At 35.4% G+C, this 25,467-nt stretch overlaps 2 protein-coding genes across 2 annotated transcripts in view; both read right to left on the reverse strand.

Annotated features, from left to right (window-relative positions):
* Window positions 1-4,857: 4,857 nt before the first annotated feature.
* LOC110095114 (photosystem I reaction center subunit N, chloroplastic) lies at window positions 4,858-6,190 on the reverse strand. Its single transcript, XM_020820516.2, has 3 exons — window positions 5,890-6,190; window positions 5,678-5,803; window positions 4,858-5,035 (listed from the first exon to the last, which is right to left on the reverse strand). The coding sequence occupies exons 1-3, from the start codon at window positions 6,163-6,165 to the stop codon at window positions 4,946-4,948; spliced, it is 492 nt and encodes a 163-aa protein (XP_020676175.1). The 5' UTR covers window positions 6,166-6,190; the 3' UTR covers window positions 4,858-4,945.
* A 9,077-nt stretch (window positions 6,191-15,267) lies between these two features.
* The window catches only part of LOC110110075 (small RNA degrading nuclease 5), a 45,488-nt gene continuing 35,288 nt past the window's right edge, over window positions 15,268-25,467 (reverse strand). The window contains exons 9-14 of the mRNA XM_028700015.1: window positions 23,828-23,883; window positions 19,037-19,097; window positions 18,650-18,917; window positions 18,221-18,402; window positions 17,837-18,132; window positions 15,268-15,820 (exon numbers count right to left, since the gene is read on the reverse strand). Of these exons, the coding sequence (XP_028555848.1) occupies window positions 15,694-15,820; window positions 17,837-18,132; window positions 18,221-18,402; window positions 18,650-18,917; window positions 19,037-19,097; window positions 23,828-23,883 (990 nt within the window). The 3' untranslated portion in view covers window positions 15,268-15,693. The remainder of the gene's footprint in view (window positions 15,821-17,836; window positions 18,133-18,220; window positions 18,403-18,649; window positions 18,918-19,036; window positions 19,098-23,827; window positions 23,884-25,467) is intronic.

Genomic DNA, 25,467 nt, shown 5'->3' on the forward strand with positions numbered 1-25,467 from the left:
ATGCACGACAACACATATACATGTATTTAAAGTTGCCCCCGCCACGCAAGAGAAAAGCATGTACAATGCCTTCGCGCCTTGCCCCAAGCTTCCCACCTGATTCCCTCCCACCACGCTAGAGAAAAGTGTGTATATGTGATTTCCCAATGCACCACAAGCGCCAAAAATAGAATTTTTTGGGCTTTTTAAGTTTTGAAATCATTATACCTTCGCGCGAGCAATGATGATGGTTTCGAAGCAACGACGACGATGAGCACAAATATTGAGGCACACCTTTCATTTTCTCTTTTTTTGTATTTTTCTTCTCTTTTTTTAATTTTCTTGTTTTCTTCCTTTATTTTCTCTTCTTTTTTTAGATAGTAATAATAATAATAATAATAATAATAATAATAATAAAAGGATAATGACAATGCTAACTAATGATACTAATTAATAATAATGATTAATAGTAAATAAAGAAAAGAAAGGAAGGGTTATTGTTTGGTTGTGAATTGGTTTTGTTTGGGGTTGATGTTGAAGGATTGGATGGCGAGTTCAGATAGGCCAACAGCTAGCTGGCTATATATGGAGATTGGCACAAATCTCGGTTAAAGAGATTGGGGTGCAAATGAAGTGTGACTTTTGGCTGTAGTGGATTGAGTGGATTCGTCCGGGTGGAGGAGGATGGAGGTAAAAAATTGAGGCTTGTGAGCTGTGGAGATTGGAGGCGGATCGGAAGGAATCAGCCAGGTAAGTATGAAGGTAATTGGGTCCAGGCAGGCAATGGATTGGGCGGCTAGGTCGTGGGTGTCTGACTGTGGCTTCGGAAAAGGGATCTGCTCGGGTTCGGTTCGCACTAGCTGAGGTGTCGGGTATGGATTCACTCGGGTAGAGGCGAGATCGGGCAAGGATCGGGACACTTGGCTGTGTGTGGCTCCGACAATTGACGAGAGGCTTGCATGAGCAAGAAGTGACGAACGGGAGAACTCTTGATGTGTCGAATCGGGCAGGCTATTGAGTGGCTAGGATTGGAGTTATCTAGCTCGACGGGAGTTCGATCGTAAGCTGGGAGGAGGTGTTGAGAAATTTCTATAAGTGGGCCCATAAATTTATACATATAAATAAAATTTTGTACATTATAAGCTATCTAAAATTAAGCCAATTAAATTCGTGATCTATTTAAGTATTAAATTATTATTTGGCTTATGTGGCATCTCAATTAGTTTTGTATGGAATTAATTTGTGTAGAGGCCAGATATTTATTTTATTTTAATAACGGGCTGAAATAAAATAAATACACTTAAAGTATAAAAAGATCGTGGTCCCCAGTCATTTCCCTCATTTCCCATCTTGAGTGAAAGTCTCTCGCTCTTTTGGAGAACGCCGCTCTAAACATGGAAGATCGAAAGATCTTGATCTGCATTTCAATGGATTCATGTACGCTTCTGAAAATTCTTCTTAATGATTTGGCATGTCTTTCGGAAACGATCGAATTGATTTTTTGTGTCTCCGTTAAATCCTAACAGGTGGAAGTCGACTGTGTCGATTGGCACAGTGGGTAAGTCGGAATTACATATGGGTTGGATTGAGGTTCGTCTAGGTTCGTTTGCTCGCGTGAGGTAATAAATAATGGATAGAGGTTGATGGTTGAGGAAGAAGCTATTTTGAGCACCAAATGTTCAAAGGATTTCTATGGTTTGCAACCTCTAAGATGAATTTCAAAGAGGGAGGGATCAACTTAGAAACAAAAGCGGCTGGGATGTTCAATTGGTTGAAGTTGTTCGGTAGAGAGGACTGAAGTCGTGAGGTTGAGGGACTCAAACGGCTGGCCCACGGTTTGATTGAGGTCGGAGGAGCTACGAATGTGAGAGCTAGTTCGATCAAGCAGATTGAGGATGCGAGTTTAGCTTGCGAGCGGATGTGAAGGGATTTGAACATGGAAGTTCGACGTGAGGTTTCGTAGGGTTGAGGTCTTCGATCATAAGAATCGAAGGTAGCGAGGTGTGTGAGCGGCAGAGGAAATGAACTGATCAAGCGTGGAAGCAGAAACATAATGAAATTGAGGAGATCCACTTGCAATAAAAAAAATATTCTTGTGTTTTCTATTACATGATTTTATTGTTGTTGGGTTTTCTGAAATTGCTGAAATCAATTTTCAACTAAGACTTTTCCTAAATTTATGCATACACTTTCTATCAATTTCTTACCCTTAGCAGACTAAGGAGTACATTGTGAAGCATCGCCACGTCTCTTTTTAAACATGGCTAGAAATGTCTATTGCTAGTCATTGTTATGTTCTTCTCTACTAAAGTGTCCAGCAACACCTCTTATATATAATTCTAAAATGAAATAAGTTTTTCAAAGATGAATGAGGGATGCATTACAAGCACATTTAAATATCTAATCTTTTTTAATTATATATCCTTAGCTAATCATAGATGACTTATTATTCAAGTCTGAGTAAATCGCACCCAAATTCTTACAAGTGATATACTCTATTTAATATGATCATCATCAAAGTAAATAACAAAAAATATTCCAATTAATTATTGTGAATTATAATTAATTATCTTTATAAAAGTAATAGATATATTTCAATTGCAAAAGGCATCACCAATTACTCATATAATTCATTATTTGTCTTAAATTAAAATTTCACTTGTCATATCCCCTCATTATAACGATAATAACCATTTTTCAAATCAATCTTATAAAATATAATATCATCGTTTATTATTTCTAGCATATCATTCAAATGAGGTATAAGAAACTTGTATTTAATACTAATTTTATTGATGACTTAACCATCCATATATGCCAACTCATTTCTTTTTTGGGTGTAAGCAAAGTAAGTATAATGCAATGATTCTTCTTAAGCCACCAGCCAACCTGTTAAGTTCAACATGCTCTATTGGATCATCCTCTAATAAAAGAATTTAAGCATTGGTGATCTAGAATCCAATCAACAGCATGCTGATACGCTTTAGGGTTGCACAAATTCGTTTTTGCCCTAATGTCCCTCAAAAGAGAAGCTCTCCATAGCCCATGCCATAGTCATCCCTTCTTCCTCCCTGCTCCCACGTGGCACGGTTCCCTTCCGGAAACCCCCCCATCTGATTCGGCCACCCTTCCCGTGTGTCGTGAGGGCCCACTGAGCCTATGTAGTAAGCCTCCAAAAGCCTAAAAACCCCTAAACCCTAATGGCTCCCTAATATCATCCCAAAACCCCTACCAAATCACTCCATCCCACCCTCCTCACTATTCCGCCACCGGCCATCCTCCATGGTCCGCCCACTCCAGACCCTTCTTCCCTAATTGAAAAATTAGGGTTAGGGTTCGTCACCAGAGATTTCCCTTTTTCCTCCGGATTTGATGGAGCAACTTGGGCTTCTAACAATTTCTGGATCATCTCTTTCATTCCCCCAAATCTCTCCTCTAGGGTTGAGAATTTTCCCTCCAACGAGGAAAGTTTCTCACCCACTTCCTCTTTCAATTGGCCCATTTCCCCCTCCAAAACTTCTACCTTCTTTGATGCCATGCCGTCTAGGATCCTTGTCCACCCGTAGACCCTCATGGGTCCGGGTGGATGGACCGGGTGAACCGGTCCATCACATACATCCCTAAATGGTGGTAATTCATTTGGAAGCTCAACATGACCAATATATTTAAAATCAATCAATGGTTGTTTATCATCATCAAGCATCATAATCTCTACTAACTCTTTTTCTCAAAGGATTGTCGCCTTAGAATCTGCGGAGGGTTTTTCACATCATTAGAAGCACTTGACTCTTAGGTTTTATAGGTTTTGAAAGTATCCTTCTGTTGTTAGTTTTGATAGCATATATATTGGATCTTCTAAAATATGAGTATCATGACAATCATATAATGTAGGTCTAATCCAAATTTATATGGGCAACATCCATGGGCATCACATCACACTAGATTCTACCATTATGGATTGCATAAAAAATCATAGAAATTGAAGCTGAAGTTAACGGAATGCATAAAAAATTCACCAATAAATAATTTCATGCCTCATGTCAGTTTAAGTAGTAGACATCTTCTAAAATTAGGTAGTGGCACTCATACCAACTCACGCACACAAGATTAAAATTGGATGAAGAAACCATTTTTTATTGAATCAAAGATATCAAATTGTATGCCTCAAATCATATATTTATGAACTCCTTTTCCCTAGTTTAGTTGATATATTAGATATAAAACTAGTTGTTTGCTTCTAGTTCTTTCAATATTCAAGTTGCAAAACTATTCCAATTTCAAACATTCGGACTAGGGTGAAATCCACAATTTGAACCTGATAACAGTAGCCCCCATTTAGCAATTTCCTATAAAAGCGAACCCGACTTTAGGATTGCAACTGGATAATAAATGGTGGAAGCCCTTAACATTTAGGGGCTGTTTCGTAGCACCCATGATTTGGTTTAAGTAGGATATCATAAATCCGCTAAATCCGGATTTCGGAAATCCTGAGGGACTTAAATCCTAAAAAATGTCTCGCTCAAATCCGACTCAAATCTGACGTAAATCCTGCTACCAAACAGCCCCTTAATGGCTAGTAATAGCCGAACCCATCCATAGAAATCCCAAAACAGTGATCATATATGGAACTGCAATATCTGAGCCTGAAATCTACCACCAACCAAATGGTAGAACCCAAGCCAAAAATATATAGATTAATTTATCACCAAGAACAGAAAACGCCTCCCTTCCTCAAGAGCATCATCCATTTTCCAAACTAATGAATTTACAAAGTTTTTATTTAAGTATTTCCGTAGAACTGCCATTAGGTGTTTGAAAAGTTACTCTATTGCTACTCATCTGATGCAGGGAATTGCCAACACAGAAATACAAAAGGAGGAAACTAAGGTGAATGGAATCTAAAACTTTCAAAGTGAACTCGTTGCATGCACAAATATGAGGTGATTTAGAAGTTTTGTTGTCCATTTCACCATTTCCAGAAAACGTTCGATCCGCACTTGTACTTATCCTTCCCTTCGCATTCCAATTCCAAGTCTTCGGTGAGGAACTTCACCTTCTGCATTATCACAACAATTTCATTCATTTTAATCATTGAAAGCAGGAAGATAAGATAAGCAGTACTTAAATAATCATTATCATCATCATCAGCTTTTCCCAAGTATTTGTGTTGACCCTATGGGGCTGTTTGGTAGCAGTATCTTGGCTGGATTTGAGACGGATTTAAGCGAAATCCAGCCAAACGGCCTAAAATGCAAAATCATATCTCACGGAAAATGAAAGTTGCTGTAGACGGAAAATTCCGCCTATTCATACTAAATCCCGGATTTCCAAAATCCTATTTTTTTGCCGGATTTATGAAACCCATTGGCTCAAGAGTAAGAGTCCGCTCGTTAAATCCGCTCTATACCCAAAGAGTCATATGGGATTTAATAGGATTAATCATGAATGTTACCAAACAGTTTTTAGGATTTAGGCCCCTTAGGATTTCTGAAATCCGGATTTAGAGGATTTACGAAATCCTACTTAAATCAAATCTTGGGCACTACAAAACAGCCCTATAATTTTTTAAAATTTATTTATAAAAATATTCTCATAGCACATTGTTTTTGCCATAATTATTCCCTTTAAACATTCAGTTTGTATTATAAAAATTTATATACAGAGTAGTAAAGTTAATCTGGCAGCTAATCAGTCAAACCTTCTGCTTAGCCAAATCTTGGCACCCGGTGAAGTTCTCTGGGAACTTGCACGTGCCAAACTCCACAGTGTACGCACGTGCCAAGTTTGCACCGCTGGTAGCCAACCTCTTCTGGTCATTCAATTCCTGCACAAAACCATATAAAAACAGTTCAATTACTTCAATATACTGAATTACAGTTTCTTCAGAACTTCCAGTGCTTTATAACCAACCTTATTCGCTTTGCTCCTTTCAAGGTACTCTTCAATGATGCCAGCGTTAGCTGAAGAGGCGGAGGCGGAGAAGACGACGGCAGCTAAGCCGGCAAGAGCCGCCCTTCTCCCTTCACCTGCTTCCTTCGTTTCCATAGACTGAGCTTTCTGGGCTCTTATAGAAGGCAATTTTATTGAAGCTGATGGGGCGGAGGTGGAGCTGGGCTTGAGGCCGGCCATGGATGAGGCTGAGATGGCGTGGCTGCAAGCCAAAACGCTTGAGTTCATGGCGGCCATATCTGGTATCAGAGAAAGAGTTGGAGAAGGAAGACCGAGTGGGAGTGGGATTTTGCCTTCTGTGATAGGGTTTTATGAGAAAAGAGATAGGAAGGAGAAAGGAGTGTGGTGGGCGAGTGGATAAGATGAGATTTCCTTGAAACTTATTGGTAGTTATTGGGAAATGTGGGTCCAGGAGTTCTTTAGTGGTTTATTTTTAAAGTTGTGGGGTCCATTGCTGAGTTGTGGTCCTCATTTATTTAGAATTAGTTGTAATTTAAATACTAGTGATTAAAATATAAATCTTATTACTTACACATTTGGATTTAATATCTTTGCCAGCCCAATTGTTAAACAAGTAGCTTAATGGAATAAAATGTTGCATGTAAGCTTATTCATTTATTTGATGAGCTTTTAAAGTTCTACTCATATTTATTTAATTTTATAAATAACTTAATTTACATGAGCCTTAGATGATGTCTATTGAGTGCAATTATTCAGTTGTAATCTTTTTTTTTTTTTGAAAATTTTGGGGCATTAGCTTATTTTATTCATGTAAAAGAAATTTACAGGTGTAAAAAGAAAAAAACTCAACAAACTAATCAAAACTAAAATTGGAAGTTAATATGCCTCATAATGTTCAACAAAACGTGAACCACCAACAATCAAGAAGAGGATCAAGGCTCCTGGTTGTCGAGAAAGACCATTCAAGGAGAAGCTGGTGAGCATTAATATTCATCAGGGTCCATCCAAAACATCTCTGGCGCGACACGGAAGAGTAGATGCACACCCCGGTAGCCACAGAGGATCCTTTGTAAGGCATCCATAAAATAAAATCTGAGAAGAACAAAACATCAAAAGATCTAAAAAAAATTGAGATGCATCAGATATGGTCGAATATAGAAAACCCAAAAAGGAGCACAATTTAAAAGAAGCAAATGCTGAAAGGAGTGAAAGCTCTTCCATTTTAAAGTTCTATAGTTAACAGCCCTCTTAATTTTGGCAGTGGCCGTGGCATAACATTCAAAAGTGTTCCCAAATAATCTATTATTCCTAGCTCTCCAAATAAAGTAGATGGCAGCATAAATCAGTAGGAAGTAAAATTCTTTCCATTGTTTACCGACAACTATTTTCTCAATATGAGAAAAAGTTTGGTTGAGGTTGGGATGCAAAAGCTAACAGGAACGACTTTCAAAAGCAAATGAGCAAAAGATATAATTAGGTGCTGCAGGGATACCCCCTCAAAATAAGAGCATATGTAATTTTCAAACCCAGTTTTAAGGCCAGCCAAGCATGGGCAGAAAAACGAAGAGCATATTATTTGTGTGAAATAAAGCTATGCCAGGAGACTTTAGGAGAATCATCATATAATTGCAAAATGAAATTCTTAAAAGTAGGTTTGTCCATGTGAAGCCAGTTACAAGCCAACCCATCCTCAAAAATAAGCATAATGGATATATCAGAGGCTATGGGAGGAGGTAAAGCAGAGGGGAGATTCCAAAATCCATTAAGAATTAAACTCTTGTCCTGTAAATGAAAAAAATTTTGACTTTATTTTTCCATGGATAAATCAGACAAAATTTTCATTAATGACTTGTCGTTGCACCAGGGAACCCACAATAGAGAGAGAGAGAGAGAGAGAGAGAGAGAGAGAGAGAGAGAGAGTATAATTGCTCAGAACATTGATTCTTAAACCGTGTTGCACTTTCCAAAACAAGCCACATAAGAAATTTCAATAAGCAGAAGTGTGGGGAGAGGGAGTATTCCAAACGGAAAAGTATTTAGCCTCCACCAATAAAATAAAATGGTATCATATTTTAAAAAAACCTTCAAATAAGAGAACAACTTAAAGTTGATAAAGGGAAACAATGAAAATTATCTCGATGCCATAAAATTGTTTTGGCATGCAAGTGTCTTTCCACGCTATCATGTGGAGTTTCCTCTTATCAATGTCTCCAAAATAAAGGAATCTAGAGCAAATCTTGTTAATGGTTTTACAACAGCCTTTGGGATAATCGCTCCTCTAATCCGGTAGGCTAAAGAGTTGCATATAGTGAATTTCAGATATTGAATTATCTCGGCGAAGAAGAGAATTTTTGCTTTCAGGCCGTCCAAAGAACAATGCAGTTTTTGCATTAAAAGGCTAAAAATTAAAAATATGCAGCTTCCTAGTAAAAATAGGGAGACCAAGATATTTAATGGGGTTCTGACATGGAGTGGCATTAAGAATGTTACATATAGCTTGCTCCTCAGACTCATGCCTAGTGTTTAAAATAAAGCTTTTCTCATAATTAACCTGTAAATTCGAGAAGGCACCAAAATTGGATAGCAATTTTTTAAGAGCATGTGCATTATCAATGGTCGCTTTTCCAAACACAAGCAAGTCATTGGCATATTGCATGTGAGAGATGGATGAGTTTCCATTTGTGAGCCCTTGAAAGGAGTTGTTAGAAGTTGCTTCCTCAAATAAGGAAGAGAGCCCATCCATAGTAATACTAAATAGATAAGGGGAAAATGGGCACCTTTGTATAAGAATTGAAAAAGAATAAAAAAGCCTTCCAAAGCTCCATTAATAGAGACATGGCGATAGACATCAATTATGAACCCTTTAATCCAAGAAATAAAGTTTGGAGGGAAACCTTTGTCAAGCAGACATTTAAGCAGAAAGTCCCTAGACACAGGGTCAAAGGCTTTGTGGATGTCAAATTTTGTGCAAAAGAGTTTGTTGCTTGTTTTCAAGTTGAATTCACCGTAGAGCTCAGTTGCCAGAATAATATTTTCATAGATAGATTTATCTTTAATTGTTTTACTAGGATGAATAATAAACTGCGTTATCCTTTTCATCCTGTTTGCCAAAAATCTTAGCCACAATTTTGTAAAAAGTATTGTAAGGGGAAATAGGTTTGTAATCGGAGATACTAGTAGCGTGATTTTTTATGGATTAAGGCAATGGTAGAGGCTTTTACTTGTTTAGGCATGGAGGCAGTAGAGAAGAATGACAACACCACTTCACAAATTTGTTTCCCAATGGTATTCCAAGTGGATTTATAGAATTCAAAGGTGTTTCCATCAGGAGCCGGGGAGGAAGTAGAGGGTGATGATAATATAATAGCCTTAATTTTTTCCACATAATCAGGAGTAGTCAAGACATGAATAAGATTGAGAGGAATCTTGCCACCGCAGGGAATCTGGCTGCAGACGGATGGAGGCTGGGTGCTAGTGTTAAAAAGCTTTATGAAGTTTTGTCTAGTGGCGTCACAAATGTCTTGAGGATCAATAAGAACACTATCAAATATAGTAATAGATTTAATGAGGTTGGCATTGTATCTAGCATTAATTCTAGAATAAAGAAACTTTAAATCATCCTCCCCGCACGAAAGCCAATTAGCTTTTGCTCTTTGAGCAATCCAATTAGACAAAGCTAAGTTGTTATCCGCAAGCTTGATATTGATGGCTTTGAAGTGACATTTAAATTAGAGTCAATAGGCTTTCTTTGGATCTGAGCCAAGTAATAGTTTAAGGGGTTGAGAAGGTTGGAGGAAGTAGGGGGAGTGATCCAAAATTTTTGAGAAGGTTGGAGGAAGTAGGGGGAGTGATCCAAAATTTAAGGGCATCTAACATTGCAAAAGGAATTGAGGTAAGTATCAAATCAAGCATCATTGATAAGCACCCTGTTTAATCTAATGTGTATCTGGTTATCAGTTCTCTTATTAAACTTGGTGAAATAATTTCCAACCGAAGATAACTCATGAGGAAATCTACAGTAGTTAAAATCTCCCAGAATAATCCAGAAAATATTAATATTGCTAGCCAAATCAGAGAGTTGTTTCCAGAGGAGTTGTCTCTTTTCAAAAGAATTGGAGGCAAAGACAATAGAAACATAGCAAGCAATGTTAAGTCTCAAAGAAACCAACCATGAACTAGCTGACTAAAAGGGAATAAAGGCTCAATATTCACTTTAAGGGCATTCCACTTAACTCAAATTCTTCCAGGACTGGAGTGATGCAGGACTACAATGCTTTTAGATGAATGCCATGATTTATTGAATAAAATAATTAAGATTAAAACTTTTAGCAATCAAAATGATAAAAGAAAATGTGAGAGGGGTGACTACGCTTAGGCCAAGTCACATGCCAAATGCTTGGATTATCAAAATAATTTAGAATTTCAATAGCATGCAAATTAAGTAGCTTTCAATAAAATCCCTATTCTAACAATGAAATTAGAAATATAGAAAGCTAAACTCAATTCCTACGATTATTAAGCTTGGCAGAGATTGGGGAACAAGACCTTTATGAATCAAATCAAACCATAAGAGAGAGTTGAACTACGAAAATATAAGAGTAGAAAGATTGGGAGACCTTTGTCAAGGTTTAGACGTAATCCACCATTGAACGACACCAAGTTGCTCCTCTATGGCTTCGGTGAAAGCATCTAGAATGTGCTCCACGTATTTCTCGACAATGTGGTCAATATTTGTATTAACGTCAAAGAAAGTGGAGTGAAGAATGTCAACAAAACCTTGCTCGTAGTAGGCAATGACGTAATTAAGATCTAGATCGACCATGCATTGATATAGCTGCGTTAAAGTGTTGTAGGAGGTGGTCCTTTGATGTCCTTGTCGTTTCCCCTTGAAAGAGAGAGGTTTCTCTCAAGAATCCAAGTAGGAGAAGGTAAGAGAAGGTGGTTGGCCAAGGGGGAAGGGCTAGGGGAATTTTGGTTCAGGTTTTATGAGATTTAAGTGGAGGGAAATTTAGTTCAAACAACTTCTTTCTAGATCCCTTGATTGAAATAATCAAGGAAGGGGAAGGGAGAGAGGGGCCGGCGACAAGGGTGAGAGGGAGGGGCATTTAAGTTAATTCCAAACTGAGAGGTTCTCCTTTGAAAAGAAATTAAATAAGAGGAGCAATGGGAATTTCTGCCAAGGATGAGGGGAGAGAGTTTGAATTGTTTCCAAGAAAGAGGTGGGATTTTAGGAAACAATTCCTAATTCAAACCACAAGGGGGGCCGACAACTATTAAGGGAGGGAAGAGTTTGATGGGGCATTCAATGCTTATTAAATTAAGTTTGTAAAGAAATATCTCATCCTCTCTTAATTTAAAATTTAAATAGGAATTAATTTAGTAGGTTTCTTACAATAGGATTTATAAATTAGGTAATTATTTCAAATTTAAATTGATTTGAATTTGATCATTAATAGAGTTACCAAAATTATGAAATCTAATTTAGGAAAGATTTGGTGGAACGTGGAGAATGGAGGGAGGAGCCAAGGGAAGGCCGGCGGTGGTGGTTGGCCGTGGATGGGGGTGGCAGGTTGGGTCTAGGCGGCGGGTGGTGGTGGGGGTTTAAGTGGTCGGCAGCTAAGGGTTTGGGGAAGGCCTTGGCCGGGGGCTAGGGGATGAAAGAAGGAAGATAAAAAGTTAATGAAGAAGAATCACGAAACCCGATAGTCTCCAAGGTTGATGGGTGATTCGATTTCCCTCTCCTAGGGATTTCTTTCTCAAGCACTCTCAAGATCTCACAAAGAAATCAAGCAAGAAAAAATTTTATCATTCAATCATTAACATGAAAAGAGAACAAGGGGCTATATATAGTCTCGTACAAATGACTCAAGAAAATAAAATGACAACGATGCCCTCTGGGCTTATATACGACCTCCCTTAAGTAAGGGGTAAAAGCGGGAAACACTAATAAAACAAATACAACATAAAATAAAAAAGAAAATACATAATACAACTCAGAAGTACATCAACTCAATCATGGCCGTAGATCTACGGTCACGTCTCTAATAGAATTTCCAAGCTCTGATGTCCCCATCGGCCATCATGGATTAAGCAAATTGTCATAGGAGGTTTAATTACTAAAAACATAGTAAGTGGAGGTAAACCAGGGTTGAGCGCCCGATTGAAGATAAATTTTGGCTTCTAAAATAAACATCAGATCTAACTTGTTTACTGATAAATTGCCTGCAGCATAGGACCTTGTTGGGCTATTAAACCAATGAATATTCCAAGCACCCATAGGATAAAGGGTCATTGAGATTTGGATGTGGGGGTGGTTGCATTATTGACATGTTTGGCTCTTGTGGTTTTGCTACTCATGGGTTGAGGTTTTGTATGTTCAAAGATTTGTTGAATTTTAAACAATTATTGTGATTGAGAGGTTTGGCCTGGTTCTTTGTGATGGTTATGACCATCCAAAACATCCGGGTAAGAGTGGTCATTAAAGGTAGTGTTTTGACATTCTTGCTGATCTGAGAGAGCATAAAAATTGTTTTTAGTGGGAATTGGAGGGTTTTGGGAAAATCAGTGGTGACAGGGGTTATTAGATTGGGAATGTGAGCATTGAAGAGGGGTATTTGATAAGGTAGTGGTATTAGAGTGGAAGTCGGCTGAGCTGGGGTAACATCATCTAATGGGGAGTTAAGATTTGGGATAATGGTTTGGGTTGAGGCTAAGGTGGAGAAATTTGGTGCCAAGGAGGGAGGGGGCTATGTTATAGTAGGGGATGGTTGTGGAGATGAATTTAAAGGAGGTTTTAGGATAGATAAGCGAGGGGGTGAAGTGATTCAGGGCCTCTGGTTGGTGCTTCTGCCTCAGGGACGCACGGGTTGTTGGGCAGGAGAAGTGGAGTTTTAGGGAAAATTGTTGGGGGATGTATAATAGAGCCACAATGAGAGTAAGGAGTGGTTTCCCGTCGTAGAGAATGGTTAGGGGAGTAATCTTTACATCCACAAAAATGTAAATTTTGTTGGGAAAAGGGGTGGAGCTGCTCATTTGAACACAGACTTTGGCAAGGCAAAGGTGAGTTTGATTTTGGAGATTCCTTTTGGCGTCCAGCAGGAAAGGGGAAAATTTTTAATATTGATCCAAAGTTGAATGTTTGGAAATTCTTCACGGAAAGGAACAAAATCCAGTGTCCATTTTTGTAGTATGATAGGCTTGTCGAAGAAGAACCTTGGCCCTCCTGACCATGCCATTTCATAGTCTCCAACCACGATAAACTTGAGGATCAAGAAGCCATCATCTAGGGTTAGCAAGGAAAGAGAACCTTTCAGGGTCCAGGTACGTTTGATTGTGGAGATGAGGGATTCATAAAAAGTTATTCATCCAATGGAGTAACCGACCAAGGAAAGTGCCCATTCCAGAGCATCGGCATCAAACTGAGGTATGGTGAAGTGGGCTGTGGCATTTGCAGTTGGGACATGAGAAAGCGAGGAGAACTCGGTGGACACTTGGGATTGGGATGCAAGAAGAAGCTTCCAATCCAGGGGGAAATGAGGAGGACATCCCCGATGGAGTCCTCCCCGAAAGGGGTGGAAGGCAACAAGGGAGCGTGGAAATAAAAAACCCTAGGCGTGGGAGAGAATCATAGCTTCTCTCTCTATCACTAGACAACACTCTCACCTCTTATTTTTTCTTCACTTATAATCCTATTTGTAATAGGGAATATGTGCACCCTATTTCAGTAAAATTATTAAATTAAGAGTTCTTATGTTTTGCTCTTATGAATTTTTATGAATTCTGTCCTCTATTTCAGGATTTTTCTTCTTCTAAAGAATTGCAAGGGATGGTATTTTATTGAGTAATTTTTCCTTGCCAATCAATTTCATTTATTAGTGAGCAATTTTGTGAACTATAAAAGGTTAAGGTTTCATTTGTGATATTTTTTTAATACTTTTTGCATAGTTTTATAGCATAATTTTTTTTAAATAGTGAAAAAATAATAATCAAAAGCTATCACAAACAAAGCTTGCATCTTACATTTTCTTAGACTACATTTGAGACAGCCTTTTATCACTTTTTTTTTATTTTTAAAAAAACTTTATATTAAAAAATAACTTTTAAAAAATAAAAAAACCATCACAAAGGAAAACTTAATCAGGTTTTGAGCTACGAATAACTTAACGCGTGAATGCAAAACAAACTGAAATTTGCTTTTGTTGGCTGTAATCATTAGTAGTTAAACTTTAACAATTTGAGCCACATAAGGGGGGGAAAAAAAAAAAATAGTAGTTAACTTTACATTTACCAATTTAATAATAATTGTAACTTCATGCATGAAATATATATATATATATATCTCATTTATTGTCATGTCATTTATATATCTAACTTTAAAAATTTTAATATTTTATATATACAACTCATAGACCAAATATAGGTGTAAAAAATAAACTATTAAATTTTATATGATAATATGCGTGATATAAATGAAATATAGGAGTTGCATATTTAATATTAAAATTGTCTATAAATAATATGCATGAAATATTAAAGACTTTAAGTGTTAGATATATAAATAGTATGATATAAGTGGTATGTTTGTAAATCACCCAAATTATTTAATGTGAAGTTTCATTTCTTAATGATGATTCTATTATGACTACCACTAGAAAGAACTTAAATAACTATATACAATTAATAAAAATGACCTTTCATTTAATGAAAATTTAACCGTTAACAAGACACCATGGAGAATAAAGATTTTTGTAGCTGCCCTCATATAGTGAGGTAAAGACTTTGATATTATTATTGTTTAATTATTGCCCCTCCGAAATTTTTTTTGCCCCCCCTAAAAAACTCTTTTATCCTATCTTGTCCTAAAATATCTATATAATTCTTCACATTTAGTTCTAATATTCTCTTTCATGCTTTTCATGATTGTTTAATTACATATTTTTCCTTTATTTTTCTTACTTAATTTTTTCAAAAAAAACTTGTCGTAATAAATAGATATATAATAATATTTTTTTAATATTTAATTATTTTTTTGTTGTATTTGTCCCCCTCAAAATTCAAGCTAGTTCCGCCCCTAGCCCAATTGTAAGTCCCACTGCAAGCAATGTGCGCCCATCAAAAACATACGTAATTTCTCTAAGAATTCCATCCCATAGTCATAAAGTTTACATTTACCCAAAATTTAATTCAGCCTTCCATCAAACAAAAAAAAATCAAGATAGCAATTATACAGCACAAAATAGACCATAGGAATGAAAAAGCTCCATCTACTCAAGCTTCGTTTGGGACGACTTTTTTATTGCTTCTTAAAACGGAGTTCTAGTTAAAAAAATTTAAAAAATTTATACTAAAATTTCGTTTTAAGAAGCAATAAAAAAGCCGTTCCAAACAAAGCCTCAGTTGAACTTCTTGCTTGTCATCTTTAGGTTCCTGCAATACATAGAACAACTGGCAATGGAATCTCCTTTTATTAGTTATGGAAAAGCCATACAATACTCCCACCAATATTGCCATCAAATAGCTTCAATGATAGTAATGCCCAGTCACATTGTGGTAAATTGGGAAGTTGGAGGAAGAAGCAAATATCAGTAAAAGAATAGACGAAACAATATCAGCTACGGTTTTGTTTGGGATCGTTTTTTTTTTCTGCTTCTTAAAACAGCCTTTTAGTACAAAAATTTTTAATTTTGTACTAAAAAACTGCTTTAAGAAACTGTAAAAAAGTCGTCCCAAATGAAACCTACACCTTAGGCAATGGAGATTCCTGATAGAGCAACTAACCGGAATGAAATCCTACACCGGTCACCTTTACCAGTGCTTGACAATAGCAAAACACAGAGAGACTTCTGCCTGAGCTTGGAGCTCTTCCAAGACTCGAAGGACATCCTCCTGTCTGACTGAAGGTTCAAAGGCATCCTTGAGCATATTCCGAAGTCTTTTTAGAAGTAGATCAGTACAAATCACCCACAGTGAGCAACACGGAAATGTTAATAATGCAGAAGTAACAGAATAAAAATGGAAAATCTATCTATCAAACAAGAAAGGAGATAAGTAAAATGCAGCATTGTTTAAATGGTGACAGAAATTGGTACAACTTTGCACAAGCAGAAAGGCACATTTGTTAAAAGTATATGGGCTTTCAAGTAGATTATTGAAAATCCAATCCACCAATAATAACCTCAAATAAGTTTCGTTTTAAGATCTAGCTGCCTCAATTAGGAGGCAATTTGTAATTGAAAGGTACTTCGCTATTGTTAAGAGGAAAATTTTGGGTATACTATTGATTATGGGTGTCTACATAAAAGAATACATGATGAATACAAAAGGAAGAAAACTAGGATTAGAACATCCACAATTATAAGGATATTCTTTAAGTGATAGAAGCATATCATTCTGATATAATAATTTTCTAATATATTATATTCCAATCTAGCACCTTCCATGTAATAAGATTCTCCTTTCAGGTGGAGTATATTAGGGGTGTCAATAAATAACCTAACCCACTAAACCGACCTAAAAAATATGGGTTCGGATTGACTTGTTTAAAAAACGGATCAAATTCAGGTTGACCCACCAACCCGATTTTGACCAGAAAATGATCCATTTAAATTTTTTTTTTTAAATTCTTTTATTTGTTGGTATAATCTTTTTATTTTTTATCAATTAAACTAAAATTTATGGTTAACAAATTACTTAAAATATTTTTTTAATTAAAACAAGTTATCGGGCCAGGTTCAAATTGACCGGATTCGGTTCATGTCTAAAATCAACCCATTGATCGTTTGGACACCCCTTATAGAGAGAGAGAGAGAGAGAGAGAGAGAGTGTGTGTGTGTATATATATATAGCTTGTTACTATAATAACAACAACAACATCAAGCTTTTACAAAATTTGTTTCATCATCACTGCATAATGGTCATTATGTGCCTATAGTTAAGGCATTCCTTATGCATAAATTGTTGATTTAATGGAAATGTGTCTTGAGAATTGCATGGATTAAATTATTGTATGAATTTTTTTACATAATATTAAAGGCATATGGTTACATGCACTCATTCTGATGTTTGGAAAATTTTCAAGAATGGTTGTGATTTAGTAATGTCTCTCTTTTCCACATACTTTGCACTCTATCTTTTATTTTACCTATCTGAGTCATAATATAATTATAATTGGTGATCAGCAAGAATCTAATGTCTTTGTACATGTATTAGGCATTAGTAACAGAATAAAGATACAAGAACCACCAAAGGAAGAACCGAAGCTCTATAGAACATTTCTGCTCATAATAAACGCTCATACACTATATAACTGCTAATTCGTGGCAATTGTTAAGGAACCAAAGCAGCCAGTTCCATTATAAAAATGTGAATATAAAGATAGCTCAAGCTAAATAGGGTTTATCATCCATAAACATACACACCATGAATTAAAACATAAAAAATCAATTATCCCTTTTAAAGTGTAAAAACAAGTAGATCAACTTGAACCAAAGACCTCATATTGCAAGCTCTGGTAAAAATATTTTTTTCAAGGCACGCCAAGGTTGAACCTGGTCATGCCATACCCAGCACGCTAAACACTACTCATGCTCCAAAGTGCAAAATATGGTAAACGTAGGAAAATTTATACATATAAATAAGCTTTATTGAAAAATTAGAAAGCTACCCTTATTAAACAAATAAAAATACCAAACTAACTCTACATAAAATTAGTAAGCTCAAAAATAAACAAAGATGAACCCAAAACAAACTCAAAGCCAATAATGAAAGGTACTTGCACAACATCAGATAAAATGAGAAATTATCGAAATGCAAATATTATGCAGGTGACGCATTTATAAATTGGTAGAAAATGCACCAATAATGTGGATAGGTTAATGTAAACGGAATAAGAAAGAAATGAGACAAACAACCTTGGCACAACCAAAAAACTTGTGCTAAAAATAATTACCTCTGAACAATAGCTGTATCCCCATGGCCAGTGGATACTATAAATAAAGTATTTCCAGCCAACGCATCATAGAGCTTTTGAATTCTTTCATCAATTTCAGATAAAATTACTTTCAATTCAGAGCTTGAAGTCATATGACTTATTTCTTGCTTGGCTGATTTACTATTACAGGTCAGCATTGAAACCATTTCAGCAACCCGATACTTCAACGTCTCTGTATTTTGTGTTTGCATCTTCCAATATGAGTGAAGTCTTGAAAATCGAGTCCAAACAAAGCTTACATTTTCATTCTTTACCTTCAAATAAGTAAAAACTTTCTTTTAAAACACAAATATTATCTATTAAACGAAAGGCATTAATGTCAACAATACTTTGATATTTTACCTCTTTTAAGGCTTTTGAAAGAGCTTCTTCATCTGAATAAACAGGAATCACGTTGCATGCTCCATCAGAAAATCTTCTTATTATGGACGAATCATCTACAAGGGAGCATTTTTTGCCACCTTCATGCAAGACAGAGACCAACTTGCATCGCATCAGTGATGAACGTGATCCAAATTCAGGTCCTGATGGAGAAAACTTTGGGATCAGACAGAGTAAAGAATTGTATTATAGGAGTTGCAAATAGGACCAAGTGAATAAATTAGGCATTGACTTAATGTAAATCTACAACAATCGAAAACTTGTTGCAATGCCTGCACATTTCTGATCAGTCTAAAATTTCTGGCAAAAATATTGGTAGAAATAAATATCGTTATAGAGATAGCTACACTGAGAAAAACAGATTATGCAGGATTTTTTTAAGCAATATACCATTTTTAATCTTCAACAGCGCCAAATCCATTGCAGCTCTTGCATCTTCAATGCTGTCATGCCCTTCTCCGGGAACTTGTATCTTCCGAGTGAGAAACTTCCATGATAAAACTCTTAATGCTGGTTTCCGGGTTCCAGAACGTGGTTGCTTGTACAAAATAGCAGTATCAATTATTACATTATGAGAAATCTTCAGTGCTGAGAGGTCATTCTCCAGGGAGTGCCCAACTAGAATTGTTTCCTTGTAGACATATTTCAGAAAATCTTTCTAAAAACAATAACAGAAGGCATCATGAGAAAAGTACTCTGGAACATAAGCAGCCATAGGATTATGATCATCCAAATAATGAACATGGGAAATAAATAAAACAATATTTGTAGAAGCACCTGAACATCCTCAAGCGTTGTCATAACATCATTAAGCATCTCCTCTGTGATACCACTAAACCTAAAAAGACGTTTAAATTCTGAATAACGGGATTTTGAAATTCTCATAGCTATTCCAAATTGAAAAAAAAAGAAAGAAAAGCAATCTCTAAGAGAAAATTCAGCAGTGTTAATTGTGATTTAGTTTATCAGATCATCATACAAGGCCCAAACAAAGTGTTGAAACCAAAATCCAATCAAGGCACCACCGAAAATAGCGAGTTTACATGATTATGGCAATTCAAAAATCTTATTTAAGTAGAAACTCATTCTAGAATGCAAATAGAGCCATTCAGGAGAATGTTTAATCTAAACTGAGCTTCAAACAGGTAGCATATGGCCTAAGAAAAGGATTTTAAACAGAATTTCATACATACACATCATACTGGGCCACAAGCCGGACCATGCTAGAATGTGAATGCAAAGTGCCCTTCAAGCATGTAACATGATATTATACATTAATCTAACGGGCACACAAACCACAGAAATGAAAACAATAAACCAAGGAAATTACCACTACTTTAACGTAATATGGACAATCTGAAAGATGACATTTAGTTTGGTACTAGTGTTTTTCTACAGCATGAGCCTTAATTTTAGTAAGAATTTAGTTTTAGCAATTTTTTTTCCTTTGATTTCAGTAAAACATGCCCATTATGTTACAATGTTGAAAGAGAGTTTGTACTGATGAACTGAAGTCATTAGATTTTGATGAATTCACAAATGACATTCTTTGGCTTGCTGGATTTCCCTGGGCTCTCTTTAGCTCCTTTGACTCTTTCATATCAATCCATTATAAGTTTATAACTGTTGGTGGTGGAACGGGTATATGCTCCTACTGTTAATCTCCTCCAGCAGGAATGATTACTTTCTGTTGTAATCAAGCCTCCTAAAGTCATATGGGCAGCTTCTTTCGGTTGTAATTGCAAGCAGCTTCCTTCTTCCTTAGGTTGAGATTCTAAATATGATTTGAGGCTATTGATATGTGGGTATCGTGATTGCAACTTGATGTTGATGTTTGGATTTATTAAGATCAGAAAATGCAGCATTTATTGTGATTTTACTGTGCTTTTGGTGAATAGGGAATTCAAAGGGATTTTTTATTATAAACATGGGCTTGAAGAATACACGAGAATAAAGTTTAATATCTTAAATAAAATTATAATTGGATGGCTATTACTTCTACTTTTGGGAGTCCATTCTTCAATCAATTAGGGAATATTTTCAAGTTATCACCTTGTAAAATTGAGATGCTTACTATTATTTTATTTATTTTCTCTAAATCTTTCAAATGGATTGACTGTGTGATTGATTTGATTCAATTTTGATATAACTGTGTTTCTTAGAGCGTATTATTTTTAACCAGTTACATGATTTTTTTGGTTTACAATTTCTAAATGTATTTTCTAGAATAAAACTATCAAATTATCATGCGTTGAATTCCTTTTTTAAAAATAAAAAATGACAAATAGACGCTAAAATTAAGAGTTTGAGGCCTCTGATGCTTTCAGCAATGTTGCATTTGTGTACCTCTTGGTAGACCTACACTAGAAATCTACACCCTAGGATATCCTACCTCAAATTTGGTATTGGTTCTTATCATTGCATCATAATATATTTTAGATGTAGGATATAATATTTCGGTTTGCAAACAGTAATATTTTAATTAATGATCTTAGATAAAAAAAAAAATTAAACATAAATTAAACCACAATTCCTCAAAGGTAATAGCTGAGGCTTTATTTTACAATTCTCCATTTAGAACAACAATATCATTGATTAATAATTCTAAAAATCACTAACATTTCAATTAAAACCAGTTAAACGCACACAAACTCAAGTATCTTGCATGATCAAATTTGATCTTTCTTAAAAAATTATAGCTAGAGAATATTTTTAAATGATTTATTAAATGCAAAATATATATAATAATAATAGTAGTGTTTTTTTTTTTTTTGCATAAAACATTGCCCCGAAATCTTATAACATATTCATAAACTTGAACTTATAGTTAACCAAAAAGTTAAATCTAAATTTAAATTGAATTCAATTATAACATTATTTTTAACTATACCTCAATTGAAATATGAACCTATGCCTGAATTGAAAACTAAGCAAATCTTAAATACTAAAATTGCCCATCTAAAAATGTAACACTGCTCTAATGAAAGTATACCTACAATTATAAATTATTCTGGCGTTGGTTTGAGTTTGATTCTTGATTTCCTAATACATGATAAGAATATTATGGATAAAGTCAAATTTCCTCGGCATATCAAAAGATTTATTAATGATAGATGCTTTCAAAAGAATATGAAAACTCTGGTTGAATCCAAAAAAAGTAAAATTGATTTTAATCAACCTTTAAACCATTTAAGAGGGGGGAGTAAGAGACCATATTCTATTTGTTTTCTATAAACTTTGTCACTGGACTGAATATGTGAATGATTTGATTCAAATTTAAAACAATAAAGGTTTGCATAAGTATATGATTTTCAACTAATTGCATGTTATATTGTGGTTATGAATTTCAAAGCATTGTTTCTAGTGGCAAACCATTGAATTATCCTTTGCATTGAATTTCTTCATATTTTCAATTTTCATTGTAAGCGACAATAGCTGTTAAAATTAAGAGATTGTAACATGTGAATGTATGAGTAGAGTTGCATAATTTTATGCATGTCGTAGTAGGTATGCATTAGAAATCTTAGGTTATAAGAACATATTGTATTTGCTTTCTAGAAACCTTCTCATTGGACTGAATATGTGAATGATTTGATTCAAATTTAAAACAATTAAAGTTTGCACAAGTACATGGTTTCCAACTAATTGCATGTTATATTGTGGTTATGAATTTCAAAACATTGTTTCTAGTGGCACACCATTGAATTATCCTTTGCATTGAATTTCTTCATATTTTCAATTTCATCGTAAGTGACAACAGCTGTTAAAATTAAGAGATTCTAACATGTGAATGCATGTGTAGAGTTGCATAATTTTATGCATGTCGTAGTAGGTATGCATTAGAAATCTTAGGTTCTAAGACTCTGATAGGAAGGGGATAAAATTTACTCGAAATCAACAAATGACAATAAGAAATTAGGAAGAAGAACAAACCCTTTTTTATTGCAAGCAATATGAAAGAAAACAACGAGATACAGTTGGATCATCAATTGGAGAGGAAGATCCGGCTTTCCCAAATCCCTAGCTGGAAGCTAGAGCCCTCACAACCTAAGAAATTCTAATTTTAGCAAACTCAAAATATAATCCTGAAATCACCCTATTATTAGCCTTAAATAGGCTCCACTAATTCCCTTCTAAATCATCCCCTTTTCCCTAAATAATTTTCTCTCATATTTAAATTCAAATCAGATCTCTTGCCCTAAATAATTCCCTCCCAATTGTGATTAAAACTTTCCTAAATAATTCCCCTTTGATTAAAACTCTTCCTAAACAACTTCATCTTGATTAGGAAACTTCCTAATTTCCTTCCAATCAAATCAATCGGCCCATCAATACTCTCCTCCCAGAGTGTCACCTTATCCTCAAGGTGGAATGAAGGAAACTGCTACTAAAGCACTGGACTGCTACTAAAGCACTGGACTGCTACTAAAGCACTGGACTAATAGCACTGCACTGAAAAATGGACGGTCACTGGGTATGATGATCCCTACGTCCAACATCTCCCTAATCAATCTATCGATTTCATCCTTCTATAGTTGCGGAGAATGGTATGGACAAACACTGATATGTGAGACTCCTTCCTTCAAAATGATAGCATGCTCGTGTTCCCGTGGAGGAGGCAACCCCTGAACTGGCTGGAACACCTCTTGATAATGTCGTAGAAGTGGTTGAACCATGTCTGGTGCTTCTATCTTCTCTCCATCTTATTCTCCTTCCAATTCTGCAAACCCACCAAAATCCCCACTCCTTTACCCTTTCCCCTTTCCCGTCCTCGAAAGTGGCTCCAAATGTGACATCTCTTCTTCTCTCCCCACCCCCAACATTTCCACCTCCTCAGCCCTCTATCATCATCCTTATATTAGGATTTCCACAAATTCCTTGTCCGGTCAACGGTGTCATTGCCTCCGATGTCGTCAATTGTGTGAGGCTCCAATATTTTTTTCATCATGCCCTCTAGGCTAGAAAGTCTTCCTTCCAACGATGAAAGCCTTCCTTTGATAGCTGAGAACTTCTCCACCAACCAGGATTTGATTTGGTCAACTTTGCCTTCTAATACATCCACCTTTGTCGCCATAGGTCCTAAAAAGTGATTTGATACCAATTTGATAAGAAGTTGATACAATTTTCTCGAAATTAACAAACGAAAATAAGAAATTAGGAAGAAGAACACATTAAAACTCTTTTTATTGCAAGATATATGAAAGAAAACAACAAGATACCATTGGATATTTAATTGGAGAGGAAAATACGACTCTCCCAAAGCCCTAGCCAGTGGTTAGAGCCCTCAAAACCTAAGAAATTCTAAAAAAAGAGCTTATGACTTGAGAAGCACGCACCTAAATATGCATAAATACGTGCATATGAATCTAAAAAAAAAAAAGAAGATGAACTTGAGAAATTCAAAAAACTTTCGTGGAATGTGTATGTTGCGCATGAACCGAGACACATGTACATGACTCCAAAAAAGAGCTGGAGATTTAATAAACATACACTCATGTGAATTAAAAAAAGAGCAAATGACTTGAGAAATTTACAAAAGTACTAAATGATTTTAACTTTAGCACATACCTAGTATTGTAGTCGATGATAGCATTTGAAGGCTTAACAAGTTCATCTAGTAACACCTATAACAAAAGGAACACAAGTTAAGCATTATTTGAACTACACAAAATTTATATAAATAGTAATGTAAAATTAAGAAGTTACACACATCATATTCAACTTATTGTATTGTATTTTAGAATGACAAAATGCAGCGGAACAATAAGAAAAAAATGAAACTTATTAAGAATGATCAAGGAGACTTCTTTACTAAGGTTTATAATTATAAATAAGGAATTTGTAAAACGTACAAAAATAATAAATTGCACATGAACAAAATATCTAATTGGATGTGATATCTTAAAATTTTTAAGATTCAACTCCTTGATCAAGTAAGACACTTCAAGTCTGAGAAAGATTTACTGATTGAATGATATGGGCGTTTTCTCATGCTGATTTTTTTCTGAATTTTCCGAAATAATTACTTTTCTATAGTTCTGAAGTTTGCATTGAGCCACCGAGAACATCATCTTGACAATGATAGCTTACTTAAACATCTTACTGGTCACCTCAGACCAATCCTCTACATTCTCTACTTTGGCATTAAAGTACTATATAAAATCATACTGAGGTGCATTTATTTTACTCATCAAATGAAATCTCAACAAATTATATGTAATTCAAGACATGAAAATATTTAAACTAAACAACTTTTAGAATAAAATGTAGATCAGAAATTTAATCTGTTAAAAAAAGTCTGTAGATTCAATTTACTAGTTTATCTGCTTCCTTAATGTAAATATGTAAGTAGAGTTCTTCTGATTAACTACATAACACGTTTCAATTTTGGGAGATATTAATACATGAAATTGAGAAGCAAATTAACATTGTTTCATCTTTCAACAGTGATTGTTGGGTTATTATTAAAACACTAGGTTTACTTCATTAATTTATTAAAATTTTACCCTGTAACCAATAGATGGGAAAACAAAAAGGTGGGGCGCCAGCGACATGGGAAACATAAATTACTTTAATCTACTGTGATATGTCTGTTAAGGAGAGTGAGGAAATAGGCACACACTTTAACAAGAAAGGTTGGAGAAACCTAATTAAAAATTTTGACAAACACATAAGTAGGACATATGATCGTACACAACTAAAAAATAAATTGGATCAACTTAAGGAGGGGAAGTTGTGGAAAGAGTTAATGCATTGAGAGAGTGGAATTGATTGGAATCTATTAAAGAAAACAGTAGATGCTTTCAACAAGTGGTGAAACAAGAAATTACAGCCTTGCAGGTATAACATCATATAATTAATTTACAATACATAAGTATGTGAAACATAATACAATTAGCAATTCATGAGCTTTTTTACTAATGTAGCTCGTACCTGCGACTAAGATGTTCCAATATAACGAAATAATGCCTGAGCTTGAAGAGAAACTCGATATTATGTTTGGTGACAGTGTTGCTATTGGAGATGACGTATGAATTCCAAACTCAGGTGTACTTCCCCTTGAATAAAGAAATGTCCAACAAGATTCATCCGATGAAGAAGAAATTTAAGCAGATGATGCAGACACAGTACATGGTAATGGGCTTACAGGTGCTATCGAGGTAAAGTCATAGAGGTCAAATAATACTCAACCTTTTATTTATAAAAGG

The sequence above is a fragment of the Dendrobium catenatum genome, unplaced genomic scaffold, assembly GCF_001605985.2.
Source record: "Dendrobium catenatum unplaced genomic scaffold, ASM160598v2 fragScaff_scaffold_1428, whole genome shotgun sequence".
NCBI classification, from domain to species: Eukaryota; Viridiplantae; Streptophyta; class Magnoliopsida; order Asparagales; family Orchidaceae; genus Dendrobium; species Dendrobium catenatum.

What these genes read in the sequence shown, in the direction of transcription:
- LOC110095114 (XM_020820516.2), bottom strand. Translation starts at nt 6,165, where the DNA reads ATGGCCGCCATGAACTCAAGCGTTTTGGCTTGCAGCCACGCCATCTCA. An exon ending in AAAGGAGCAAAGCGAATAAG is followed by an intron (nt 5,804 to 5,889) that starts GTTGGTTATAAA and finishes GGTTTTGTGCAG; the next exon opens with GAATTGAATGACCAGAAGAG. An exon ending in AAGATTTGGCTAAGCAGAAG is followed by an intron (nt 5,036 to 5,677) that starts GTTTGACTGATT and finishes GTGATAATGCAG; the next exon opens with AAGGTGAAGTTCCTCACCGA.